Here is a 14,044-nt window from a genome sequence, read left to right as displayed (position 1 = left end):
CGGATACCATTCGAGCACTTACTTCGTTATATAGTCCGTTCTTCTAGCTACGTGACCTGCCCTTTACCATTTATTTACTCTCACCGTATATATAGTATACATATATGTGCCCATAATTATGAAAGTGGTCTAAGTCAAGAAAAAAAAGTCGATTATATTGTTTAATATCGGTTATATTGTAATATGTAATTGATTAAAAAAAATTATTTTTCTTGACTTGGACCACTTTCATAATTATGGGCACATATACAAAGTAATTGTCTAGGTTTTATATTTTCATTTTTCTAAAAATTTTCACTTAACATGTTATATTATTATTTTGCATCACTTTTCGTTATCTATATAGTTTTTTATACCCCGCCACTACTATTATGAATTTTATTAGTTGTAAAGTTATTTTACAAAGCATTAAATATTATAATGGTGTAGATATAATATATCAGTTGATATTTATAACCGGTGTGGTGTGTCTTTTGAAATGTTGAAACTTGAATGTTGACGTTCGTAAAATAGAGTTCCTCAATTTGTCACATTTTCAATTAAAATAATTATATTATAGCCTAAGAAAATTTTGCGCACTTTATTTAATTTACTTACAGTTACTTCTTTTCGAAGTCTAATTTTTCTTATAAGACTCTTATAAGTATATTGTATTATATTTTGTTACGCAACAAATTTTACAAACGTCGTCCGACCACTTACCGCATCACAATTTCAAACAATGGCCCTTTTCCGTAATTGAATTAGAACGGTCGATATTATTGAAGGCATTTCAAAAATAATACCTCCATATTTCATTATACGATAGACGATAAGTGACACTGGTGTAACTTTCAATGTTACGTTCGTGTATCAAACAAACGTGTGACTTTTGGCACATTGTCGATACGCAACAGAGGCACATACATACAATAATTTCATATCGAATTCTATTCAATATTTGAACAGACTCGTATCTTACGAAAGTCTCAACTTGCTATTTAGTAATTTTGTTAACAATCGTTCTTGCAATATATTGTGGTTGGAATTAATAGATAAACTGATGACGTCAGACCAATTTTACCATCGTTGTTTTACATATTGTTATGCGTTGATTATATTAACCACTTATGCGGGTTCAAAGTTGATGGTTAGAAAATAATCTTCATACACTTGTTTTACTTTGCTAAGAAAAAATCCGCTAGACACTGTGCTGGTCGCCACTCGTCCAGTTAAAAATGTTTGTTTTTTGTTTAATAATGCAAAATTTGCGAGCTTTATTCTCAACTCTTAAAACTCAACATGATATATAAAAATTAAACATGTGCAAAATGCGTCATGTGAAATGTGACATGAATTTTTGAAGATTATCAAATTTAAAACATTTTTTACTTTATCTATGTTTTTAGTTGAAGCTCGTGCAATCAAATTTGATTAGTCTTCGTCGACATGTATTACCTTTAATCAGTGGCGTGCGCTGAAATTCACATTAAGTAAGTCTGTAAAACAAAAAGAGAGAGAATTTCAGCGCACGCCACTGCCTTTAATGATAAATATTTGAACATATTTAAACCACTAATGTCTAAAAGTCTTCTTTAAACTGTTGAAACAACATGCTTTCAAATCCCTGGAGAACTACTTCAAATCGCTGCAAACTGTTCAAAAATCACTTCAAATTGTTAAAGAAATCCTACTTCAGATCGCTGAACACATTCTTTTTCAAACCACTCTATAAACACTTTTCAAAACTTATAATCTTGGAATAGTTGATAAAAAATTTCAACGTTGATATATACATATTTAACAGTTTGATTGTGTATTTTAAGTAAAATTACATTAAATAGATGCTTATTTTCAGGACCTAAAACACACCTAATATGCAATATTCCATACGACAGCATACCAATGGTATATACATGAATTTGTATACAGGCATATTTTGTATCCGATTATATTATGTTACAGTATAGTAGTAACGTCGTTAACGCGTCTTATTGTTAAGTTGGGCGACCCTCTAGTTTGGTCGAGTTTGCCCAAACTCTAACTGGCTAATTCCATTGGTTCGTGAACTGGAAAAGTTTGAGAACCATTCCTAGTTGGTTCGAATCGTCCACCCACCGAACCACCCCAAAACCTGAAGTCTCACCCCCCCCCCACACTCGAGGTAATTTATAAACACGCTGTGGTGCCTTGCTCACGTACAAACGTAGGAAATTCGTTGTGCTTAGCTCTCTTCACTTTCCTATACACCCATCATTGACGTGGAAAAATCGCTACATTTTATTTTTCGCTGCACGATTTCATTGCTTGCAATCAATTCCATAACTTCACATCAATTTTAATATTTTATACAAGAAAATTTCTCTCGCTGTAGGTATATACATTCATATAACATTTCATGCCTGATAGCATCCCATTAGACGATAAACCAGTAGAAGTATTAAATAATTATTTATATTTAGGTCAAATAATTGACATGTCTGGTATTTAAGATGAGGAGATAAAGAGACGTATGAAATTAGGATGGAGTGCATTTGGACGGATGAATGCTGTTTTCAAATCAAAAATGCCACTCTGCCTGAAGAAAAAGATCTTTGATCAATGCGTTTTGCCAGTGATGACGTATGGATGTGAAACTTGGACACTGAACGCCAAGATGCTATATAAAATCCAATGCACTCAAAGAAGTATGGAACGCTATATGCTTGGCATAACGAGGAAAGACAGATAGCAGAACACGTGGGTGAGAAGTATGACAAGGGTAGTGGACATAGTGGATAGAGTGAAGAGATTTAAATGGCAATGGGCGGGTCACTTAGCTAGGAAGATGGACGAAAGGTGGACAAAAGAAGTGCTTGAATGGTACCCGAGAGAATACAAAAGGGTAAAAGGAAGACCGCAAGGAAGGAAGATGGGTGAACGAAATTAGGAAAATGTGCGAAGTGAGATGGACGAGTGTTGCGCAAAACAGAGACGAGTGGAAGCGTGTTGGAGAGGCCTTCATCCAGCAGTGGATGGCGAATGGCTGTAAATTATGATGATGATGATGATATAGTATAACCTGTAATTGAATATATTCTTATTATACAAGATGAATAAAAAACGGAATACGTGGGTGAGAATTATGAAAAGAGTAGTTGATATACATAGTAGAGAGAGAGAAGAGTTTGAAATGGCAATGGGCGGGTCACGTAGCTAGAAGAATGGACGAAAAGCGTACAAATGAAGTGCTGAAATGGTACCCGAGAGGATGTAAAAGAGTGAAAGAAGATGAGTGGACGAAAATAGAAATGTTTAGGATGTGATGGATGAGAGTTGCGCAAAACACAATCGTTTGAAGAGGCCTTCATCCAACATTGGATGAAGGCGTCTTCAAAAGAAAAGTTCAAGTATACACAGATACGATACAGTCGTGGACATAAAAAAGCCGCACTCGATCTTTTTTGACATTTTTTTTTAATTCTGTTCGGTATTGTAATTTTCAAAGAATTTGTAAATGGGGTTTGAAGATTTATCAATAAACTTCAATTTAAAAAAAAATCGAAATAGTTACCAAGATAATCTTGGAATGGGAAGCGGTCATTAACGGTACTTGCGCCGAAGTTGAACCCGTGTAATTTATGAGGGTCAGACTAGCCTTGCAACTTTTTTGTTGTTAGATTTCTAAAGTTAATATTCCTTGTGAGGTATGGAAAAGATCTTTTGTATATAATACAACTTTTAAATATTATTATACTATATATTATATTTTAATATTTCGTAGTGCCGCCTCGATTTTGAATAATCGCCAATATTCGTTGATTCGTACAGTGAATTTAAATATTAGATCGTAATATCATTCTTCCAAATTTCGGTAATGTTTTACGCAATTCTATGATATTTGATGTCCATCGTTTTGCCAATTTTCTCTTTCGCTTCTGCTTCGAGTTATCCATTTTTTGCGATGTGTTTGCGCGGTGACGTCCATAAAAAAAAACTATCGAACTCTTAAAACTTGCAGTGTCTCAAATATCAGGTTCCTGAAGTGCGCCATACCCAAAAAAAAATGAAAACAATCGAGACAATTCTGGGAAAAATCCAAATTGAATGTAATATGCCATCATGCGGCTTTTTTATGTCCACGATAGTACTTTATTATACCAAAGCTCAAAATCAAATGTAATCGAACAATAATACGACAAATGAAATCGGTTATCAATGGAAAATCTTTGCGTGATGTCTCAATGTGTGTGTGTGTATTATTTATTTATTTATTCATTATTCAGTTCACGTGGTATCATCATAAATAATCATTTAATTGATAGGTCAAGGTAAGCGAACATGATTTTAGTCCGTAAAACCAATTCGAACTTTGTCTGTCTGGAGTCTAACGATCTTGAGTTGCATATTGCGTGTTTCAAACTGTCTGAAAACAATTAATACGTTATTGATGTTGAAAATTTTACTCCCTGTAAAACTTCGGGAACAAGTGGTATCATTCAAAACATTTAAAGTTTAAAAAAATATAAAGCATTATGTAACGAACGGTTTTACGCGCGTTATCTGATCTCGCGGTGGGAGATCCAGAGGGCGGATACGTCGTTCTTCTTCCAAGGGTCGGGCTATAGGGAAACGTGAACTAACCTTGGGATACAGTTTATATAGTCGGGGAGTTTCCTGGCTGCAAATTCCTCGTGGTCGGGAGCTGGCTCTGCGCTTCGGACCGGTCCACTCGCGTCTGATGTTTCTCCGGAAACGGCGTGAACAATACGAGGACGTTGGCTGGAACTCTTGGGAGAGAGTGATGCTGCACTCGACCTCACAGCGGTTCTTCAGCAAGATGGCGCCGCGCAAGATGGAACTCTGGGCCCCGTCTCCCCGTGGAGACGTGTACAGGAGAGGTCCTTCTTCGGCGGGGGATGGCGGTAGAGAGAGCTAATCTCGAAGCGCTCGAGATGAGCATAGTCGTTGGCGCGGTAAAATCATGGGTATTACTATCGTTACTAACTGAAGGGACACTCGGGAGAACGTCGCGTTACAATTATTATTTTATTCGCCAGAAGTGATATGTATTATCAACAAATCAAATTATCATATATATAGGTTTTCGTTTAATTAATTTTAATTGTTAAATATTTCAAAATTGTCAAGACATAAAAAATCTTGTTTATTTATATTTAAATGTTTTAAAATGGGAGTTAGAATCATAATGAAGCTAAAATCACAATGAAAGCTGGAATCAGAATACATCGAATCCAAAATCAGAATTAGCGCTGGGGACAGATATTTTTTAATTTTATTGAAGTGTATATGATATTGTAACGTAGAGATTAGGTGAGTGGCGCTCGTGAACCGATGGCTTACCAGCCCTGATCACCTGATCTCGCACTCGCGCCAAAATGGCCTCGACGTATAGAGGAGTCGTGTATAACGGCCAATAAGATCGCGCGACTCATCAACCAATAGGATCTCGCGAATATCTGTATATGCATTGTGCCCGATTACAAATATTGAGCGCTCTCGAACTGTAGAGCATTCCGAGCTGGAGAGCCGACGGGTGCAGACCAATAAACAACTTCTACAACACTAGATGCGCCTTTTTCTCCGATCCTGGAAACCCCTCTTCACGTCTACGCAACAATATTTTATTTTTATTCAATCAATCATCCACAATTGCTCCAACGCAACGCAACAACGGTACTCACATATTTGTTAAACACAACATGTATGGACAAATTTTTGCAGCATTTTCTAATCAGCGAAAATCGAGATGCTGAATAGCTCTAATTTTCGCGAAAGGGCCAGGTCAGGGTTGCCAATTTGTTTGAAACGTTTTAATGAAACCAGATAACTTGGCAAACTCTGATAGGAAACGATTGACCTTGGAGTCACATATCCAAGGCCTGGCCAGCAGCATACGGGATAGAACCCGTAACCACACAATTGAAAACATTACATGCTAACCATTGATCTAAGCTACTGATTATAGTACACTAGTTGTTTTACCTGGCTTCGCTCAGTATTTGTAATATAAACAGCGTAAACATGGCGAATTTAATAGTAAATATTCATTTTGTTTTTTTATTAAATTTATTTGAATCGAAAAAAATATAATATTCAACCAATTGAATTGTTAAACTTTGTATTGTTTACGAAGTTCCCAACCAATGATACTTACATACAAAGTCTCTTTCGAAATTATATATTAAATTTCGTTCGTTTATGAACATACTAGTTTGTTCATAGACGAACCTATCTGGCCAGTCACAGTTTACACAAAAGAACAAGTTGACAAACGAACTATTTAGCATAAGTTTAAGTATTTAGTGGGAATTATTGCAACATTGTAATGCGGTTTCCATAGGATTTCAAAAGTTTCATGCGACGCTAACAACATCTGATTGAAGATAGCTTTTGACTGTTAGCATTTAAACTACAACCAATAATTCATATATTAACTTTTAAAATGATAATGATAATCTTATAATTTAAAAAAAAAACAGTAGTAGAAATTATTTATATTAATTCGATAAAGCTCGTAGTCATACATATGTAGATAGCCTTGTGTTGACTTGTGACTTGTACATATCTCCATTTAATCAAATTTAGTTTTTATTTATAAAACGTATTCTTTTCTAAAAATTCTAATTTAAATACATATTGATTACTCGTTTTTGGTCGAATACATACTAATTTCCATTAGTACTTTGTGTACTCTGATATATGTACGTATAAACACTGAAACGCTATCTACCAAAGTGGTATATTATCCATATTGAATTCGCAATGTTTGCTCTAACAATAAAACGTTTATTTGCATTGTCCACAGATATCAATGGAAAACGAAGTGAGGATAGCGGCGTAGTCGTGATGAAGCTGGGAGAAGTGGGGTGTCAGGTGGCTGAGTCCCCGGGCACTACCAGGTCGGCGTCTCTTCGTCTGACCTAATACGCGATGGCTTCCACAAATGCAGGCTGTTCGCGCACCAAAGTCTTCAAAATCCTTCTAGCCCTCTTTTGCCTGCTCTTCCTGTTTGAGTACATCATCGATATCCGAAGAACAGACACCGTCTACACTCCGAGTAACAACATCAAGTTAGTACTAAATAATGCTACGAATTACAAAGTGCAATGGAGAACCCTAATAAATTTTAAAATGCAACTCTGTTTAGTATTTAATTATTAATCAGCACTGACATTATCGCACATGTACTATTCATTACTGATTGAAGGTATCTTCAATATGTATGGTTTAAGCTACATGCAACCACTGCAGTTGCATGTATGTATGTACATATGTAGTTAATAGAAAAAAATTAAACCGGCAGTAAAACTGGAGTCAATTGGAGACTAGTCGCAGATTGGAAGAAGACCAGTTGTATCCCAATATATTGCATCTACATATTATACATAACTACATATGTACATACATGTCGTATTTCATAACAACTCGGCATCCCACTAATTATAACTCGGCATCTTTTTCTCATTCTTAACCACTCCCAAAATCCTCATTTTTACTCGGAAGTTGCAAAATTAATAGTATTACTAAACACAAAAAAAAACTTTCAATGCTAAACTTACAGTGCCGTGTCCGGATATTTCATCGCAATGATTTTTCATTGCGGATACAACTCACACAGATTTCATGTAAATATTTTTTATCCACAATATTAATCTTTCATTTTTATGTTGACTGTACTTTTTGAAATGTATATTAAAACTGTTATTCAAATATTTGGAGCAATTTTTTTTTGCATCATTGAATCATTACTCTTTTTTAATAAAATTAATTGAAAACTTTCTAACTTTCTCTTATCAACAAAACAATAAATTATATATTTCGTTCGAAAATTTTTATTGTCGTATACTCCAGAGCATCTTAACCTGTGTACCGCGCCAATATTTGTTCCCCGAACAACACTTCGTCCTAATGCGTGCGAGTGAGATCGCGTGTGAGGGAGAAAACCGATGTTAGTTAGCGTTTTTTCACCTATGCACATACGGAATAACTAGCGACTGCCGATGAAGTACATATGTATGTACGTAGCTGACAAACTCTACGAGTCGTAAATAATGTGTGCCGCGAATATCCAGAGGTTACGATGCTCTGGTATAATCTAATTAAAAAAATTGTTGCATGAAATCTGTCAACGAGTTGTCCCTGCGATGAAATGGTCGTGCAATGAAATGTCTTAGAATCGGACAATGCAAATGCTAAAAACTTTTCAAACTTTCCTTTAGATTTCATACAAATGTAATATAATTAAAAAGCAAAAATTCTGGAGGATTGGAACCGAATTTGTGAGCAACAAACTTTCAAACGATCTGAGTAAATGTATCTCATAAAGTGATGAACATACTTTGATTGAAATTGGAACGGTGTGTAAAAATAAGATCACGATAATTTGCTGGGTCTGCAGTAATTAATCCATTGGATTTTAAAGCTAAAAGTACAGTCTTTAATAATGATCATGAGCACGTGGGATTACTATTGATGTTACTTTTTGACTGTAGATCCAAGTGAGCAACTGCTATAGACCAAGAAAATTATTGTACTCTATCCCCTATTAAAAAAAATGGCTTAACTGCGTTTTTTCACACCACTGTGTGTTTATTTTTTTATTAAATACTGAATTCTTGTTTCAGAGGTATCGTACCAGTTCAGTGGCCGAAACGAACTCAGAGTCGGCACTGTTTTGAAGGTGTGACGGAGCCACCTCGTGAAAATCCATCAGCATCGAACACAACGTCCAATTCCAGCATATTGAATGTTACGAACGATTCAAAATCAAATATCAGTCTAGAGAGAAAGGACACTGTGACATTTAATGTTCACAATTTAACTCAAAAAATTACCATTCTTGGTGCCGAAATAAACGTAAACTACATCGAAAGCTCTAAAGATAGAAATAGGACTGCTGATGGTGACAGTGTGGATATGAAGAGTAATACTTCGACGACTACTAGTCAAAATAGTGATGATTCCCATCAGGGATATGATAGTTTAAGTGATAGTGTTAGAGAATTGACTGTTATGCCTGAGCTCGGATGTGATGTTCCTTGTCCGGCCATCCCGCCAGGGTTGAGTAAGTTATCTCTAGTGTGCTATATATACGATATACAATTTCATTTTGATTTATGTGCATAATAATATAATATTTTTTCACTTTGTGTATTGTAGATGGTCCCATAGAGGTGAATTTGACAGAAATTGCCATAAAAGATATAGAAAGTACACAGTTAGATATAGCTCCCGGAGGACATTACGCTCCTCGTCACTGTAAACCCAATGACAGAGTAGCAGTTGTCATTCCTTACAGGTAAATATTATTTTATATTAATTTTGTAATAATTCTTTTTTTCTAATTCTCATATTCATCGTGTACATTTTATAAAAATGCGATTTCAATAGTGGCCGATTAGTCAACTTATTTTCCATCTATTTCAGTTTACTAGTGTGTTTCATGACAGGTTGTATATTATATTACCGAGTTCAGGGCAAACTTTAATATAACATTCTATCTTGAAACTGTTTCAACCAACGCATTATTATCATTTGGGCAAATCAGGGTTAGAATCAGTGATGCACAATAATTTTTTTTAATTGCTCAATTGCAATAGTTAGCCCTTTTATGTACAAACTGGGCGTTTTGAAAACGCATGCTTCAAGTTACTAGATATTCCAAAGACACACTAAAATGTCCTCTTTCAGTGTGGGAATGATGCTTTTCACACCCATTAGTTAATTATAATTGGTGTCACGATAAAACGCTCACGGGACAAAACGCTCACGAAATTATTTGTATATTCGTACAAAACGCTATTTTCTACAAAAAAATTATTCCAAAATTCTTAAAAACTTAATTGTAAGATTTACATATTTCAAAAAACTTACAATCGTTTCATTATAGTACTGTTGATAAAATAATTAAAAATAAAAAAGTTTTGGATGAAGAATTATGTAACTTATGTATATTGGCTACACAAACATAAAATTATATAATGCTATTGATTATTTTCCATTTGAAAGCATTTATATTATAATTGTACAAAAATCCTTATCAATACGAAGACATAAAAAAATCCTATAATTAAATTGGTGCTTCGTGAATAAATTAACATCAAACTGGTTTATAATAAGGATAATGTGTGATTTCATTAGAACACGTTTTAGTGAATTTTGGATTTATTTTGTTGTAAAAATAGCGTTTTTATGCGTAAAAATGCGTGAGCGTGAACGTTTTGTCGCGTGAGCGTTTTATCTGAGTATAATATCAGTGAAAGTTTTGTCGCGTGAGAGTTAAGTCGTGCGCATTGTGCCGTTGAGTGTTACGTCCGTGAGCGTTTTGTCGCAGAACCTATACAATTATGTTTTATAAATAGACACCTATAGTAGGTAGCATGGTTTTGCCGATTTTATGAGGAACCGTTTCAACAATGAAACCAGATAAATTGGCAAACTTTGATAGGAAACAATCGACTTGGAGTCACAAATATCCAAATCTGACCAGCAGTGCTTCAGAAATGCTTCCGAACAAATTATTTTCAATCGGGATTAACCCAGGGCTTGAACCCGGGAACCCCTCGATAGTTAGCATCAACGCAACCACCAAGCCATACTGCTAGCTATGTATGGGGGAAGCACTACAGTTGTTGGCCATGCGATAATCTTTGACCACTTGGTTAAAAATAGTACATAGTAATATTACAACGCCAGTTGACAATAAACTCTCGATTAGGTGAACCATTTGAAAGCAATAAAGTTTATTTTTCACTTTAAAATTCAAACAGCTAACGGCTATAATGTTTCCCCATATGAATACATTGACATTCTCTAAACAATTGTGCATCACTATGTCACAACTCTTTCCATTCATCATATAAAACATTTTATGACTAATTACATGATTGTATGTATGTATGTACAGCTAAATGACCCAACTTATTTTAAGTACACACAAAATACTAATCACGCACGAACATGTTTTTTTATCAATATAAAAAACACATGCACATGTGTAATTTTGTAAATATTTACCGATACCATTCATAGGGTTTTTACTATGAGTGTTTTTACAGCCGTTAGGGCTATGTTTCATACACGCTATTGATTTCTGTTTTTCAGAGATCGCGAAGCACATTTAGCCATATTTCTTAATAATATGCACCCATTCCTGATGAAACAGCAAATAGAATATCAAATTTACATAGTCGAACAAAAAGGTTTGTCCACAATCATACGTATTATTATGTACAGTTTAAAGTTATTCGTTGTTATTTGCAGTTTATATCTTTATATGTGCACATACATTGTATATGGTTGTTTGGGTGTGTACGATGCGTTAGTGAAGGTTTTATCTCGTGTGTTTTTCAGGACATGGGAAATTTAATAGGGCGTCTCTAATGAATGTCGGTTTTGTGGAAGCTAACCGTCACCGTGAATGGGATTGTTTCATTTTTCACGATGTCGACTTGTTGCCGTTGGATGATCGCAATTTGTACACCTGTCCATCCCAACCGAGACATTTGTCGGCTGCCATTGATAAATTCCAATTCAAGTAAGTGTTATCTAATTAAATTTGCCAAAAAAGTGTGTTCATATGTACATATAAATTATTGGGCTTAAAATGATGTGATAAATTTCATCACAGAAAACTATCCACCATTTATTACAAGAATATTATAATTTTGAATAAAATATTTAATGTTATTTACATTATTTTTTATTTTTATTACAATCAATGTACACTCGTCATTACAGATCGCTCCAAATGCGACGAGTGTACGATAACGGTCAGAATACAATAATAAATAGAAAATAATAATTAATCAAGTACAGAAATAATAATCATAGAGACATCTATGGATTAATTTAGATTTTGTGCATAATTATTATTACAATTTTTATACACATAATAAACATGAAATTATAGAGATGCCTATAGATTTCAGATTACTGTGCATAATTTCTACAAATTATGCACACAGATTTGTGACAACAGGAAATGATCTACATATTACCAATTTTCAGGAACCGTTTCAACAATGATCAGATAAAATTGGCAAACTCTGATAGAGAAACTATTGATTTGGAGTCACAACATCCCCAAATCTAACCATAATTATATGGTAACCAGTAGAATAGACTAGTGGTTAGCATATAATGCTTTGGACAGAGTGGTCACGGGTTCAAATCCCACTGGTTTTTGTTGGCCAGACCTTGGATTTGTGACTCCAGGTCGATCGATTCCCATTAAATTTTTGCCAATTTATCTGATTTTCATTGAAACGGTTCCAACAAATTGGCAACCTTACCCATTTTCTCACAGAATCTCGAGTTTTCAACAATCTCGAATTTCGCTGAATTTATTTAAAAAATTTGACAATAGATGTCTCTGTGGATGTTAATTGATATGTATTTACTGAATTGTTTAAAATGCTGCAAATTTACAAATTTTTGGCCATAGGTGTCTCTGTGGATATTAATTAATATGTATTTATGTACTTTGTATAATACTTATAATATTTGTATCAAAATGTACAGTGTTTCTGGCCTAGAAGGCACATTGGGGGTTACCTGTTAGGCCTTCCTGGTATAAATTGAAGATAAAATAAATAAATAAATTTTAGGTTGCCATATTCTACAATTTTCGGCGGAGTATCCGCTCTGACGACTGATCAATTTCAAAAAGTGAATGGATTCTCAAATAGCTTCTGGGGTTGGGGCGGGGAAGATGACGATATGGCAAATAGGTATGTAATTATTTTTGTTTTAATTTTAAATTTAATACAAATCGTTGAGAGTTTATTAATAATTAATCATGTATAACTTTCAGAATAAATTATCACAATTTTCATATATCGCGCTATCCGATGAGCATAGCCCGTTACACGATGCTCAATCACGAGAAAGAGAGTCCAAATCCTAAACGGTTATTATTTCATATTGTATTATTTATAGTTTTATAATATTATATATACATACATATTTAAATATAATTTTTAATTCATTTTTCCAGGTATGACGTGTTGATGAAGGGTAAACGAGTGTTCAACACTGATGGTCTAAACAATCTCCAGTACACCCTGGTCGAAACTCAAGTGCATCAGTTGTATACTCTGTTTTTAGTCGAACTCCATCCACCCAGTTGATGGGGGATCTTAGCCAAGCTCTTGTTCGGCTAACGTCTCGTATTTCGAGAGTTTTGGGAAACCGACGGCTTGGCTAACTTCATACTCGCGTGTAAATTTAAAACCTGTAAATAATACAATGTCCGTGTCAACATCTGAAATGCGTTCCGGACAAGTGAAACAAAAATATTCAATCGATCTTCATCATAAAATTATTATATATTATAGTTTGCATTTTTCTTTTCTATTTTGTATAGGTGTACAATCATTTGTGATATTTCTTTTCCTTCAAGCTTGAAATCAACAGTATTTTTAGATTAAAATACCTAATATATTTTTTTTTTTTACTGTGCAACGTAATTGAATTATTTTTATATTTTTATTTTATTATATATTCCAACCTGTAAGAATCTTTATCAAAAAATAAATATGTAACTAATTTAAATATAAGGTGTAAAAAGTGTAAATATCGTCATAATCTTTTGTTTTTATTGTTATTATTATTCATAAACATCACAAAATGTTAATTTTTCCATTAATCAGTTAGTATAGGTGAAAAAAAACTAACTTATACTATATAATATTCATCGAGTATTTGAAAAGGATTCTAAAACATACATCACAAAATTAAGAGGTCACAAACGTTATTTTACATATTATTTAAAGTTTGGTGTAATAATCATTTTTATCGATACTATCAATGTCAATGGTCACAAATTTATATCCACATGCAAATTGAGACGGTGACCAATATTTATATAATATTATACATGTATATGTTTGTATGTACATATAGTATCGGTCCAGCAAGACATTGAATTGAATTGTGCAAAGAAATTAACGTCCATTTACAAATTCTTATCTGTCTACGCTGTTATAATTTGCATTTATATAATAATCATTGCGAGTATTGTGTGTTTTTGAATTTGTACTTTATATAAAAATATAGACAA

General features: G+C 33.9%; 1 protein-coding gene across 1 annotated transcript in view; it reads left to right on the top strand.

Annotated features, from left to right (window-relative positions):
* The window catches only part of beta4GalNAcTA (beta1,4-N-acetylgalactosaminyltransferase A), a 63,489-nt gene extending 49,980 nt beyond the window's left edge, over window positions 1-13,509 (top strand). The window contains exons 2-9 of the mRNA XM_077444194.1: window positions 6,788-7,052; window positions 8,607-9,046; window positions 9,142-9,280; window positions 11,086-11,183; window positions 11,335-11,518; window positions 12,591-12,713; window positions 12,797-12,892; window positions 12,980-13,509. Of these exons, the coding sequence (XP_077300320.1) occupies window positions 6,913-7,052; window positions 8,607-9,046; window positions 9,142-9,280; window positions 11,086-11,183; window positions 11,335-11,518; window positions 12,591-12,713; window positions 12,797-12,892; window positions 12,980-13,112 (1,353 nt within the window). The 5' untranslated portion in view covers window positions 6,788-6,912 and the 3' untranslated portion in view covers window positions 13,113-13,509. The remainder of the gene's footprint in view (window positions 1-6,787; window positions 7,053-8,606; window positions 9,047-9,141; window positions 9,281-11,085; window positions 11,184-11,334; window positions 11,519-12,590; window positions 12,714-12,796; window positions 12,893-12,979) is intronic.
* The last annotated feature ends 535 nt before the right edge of the window (window positions 13,510-14,044 follow it).

The sequence above is a fragment of the Arctopsyche grandis genome, chromosome 13 (assembly GCF_051622035.1).
Source record: "Arctopsyche grandis isolate Sample6627 chromosome 13, ASM5162203v2, whole genome shotgun sequence".
NCBI lineage: Eukaryota > Metazoa > Arthropoda > Insecta > Trichoptera > Hydropsychidae > Arctopsyche > Arctopsyche grandis.
This window is presented reverse-complemented; position numbering and strand designations above follow the sequence as displayed.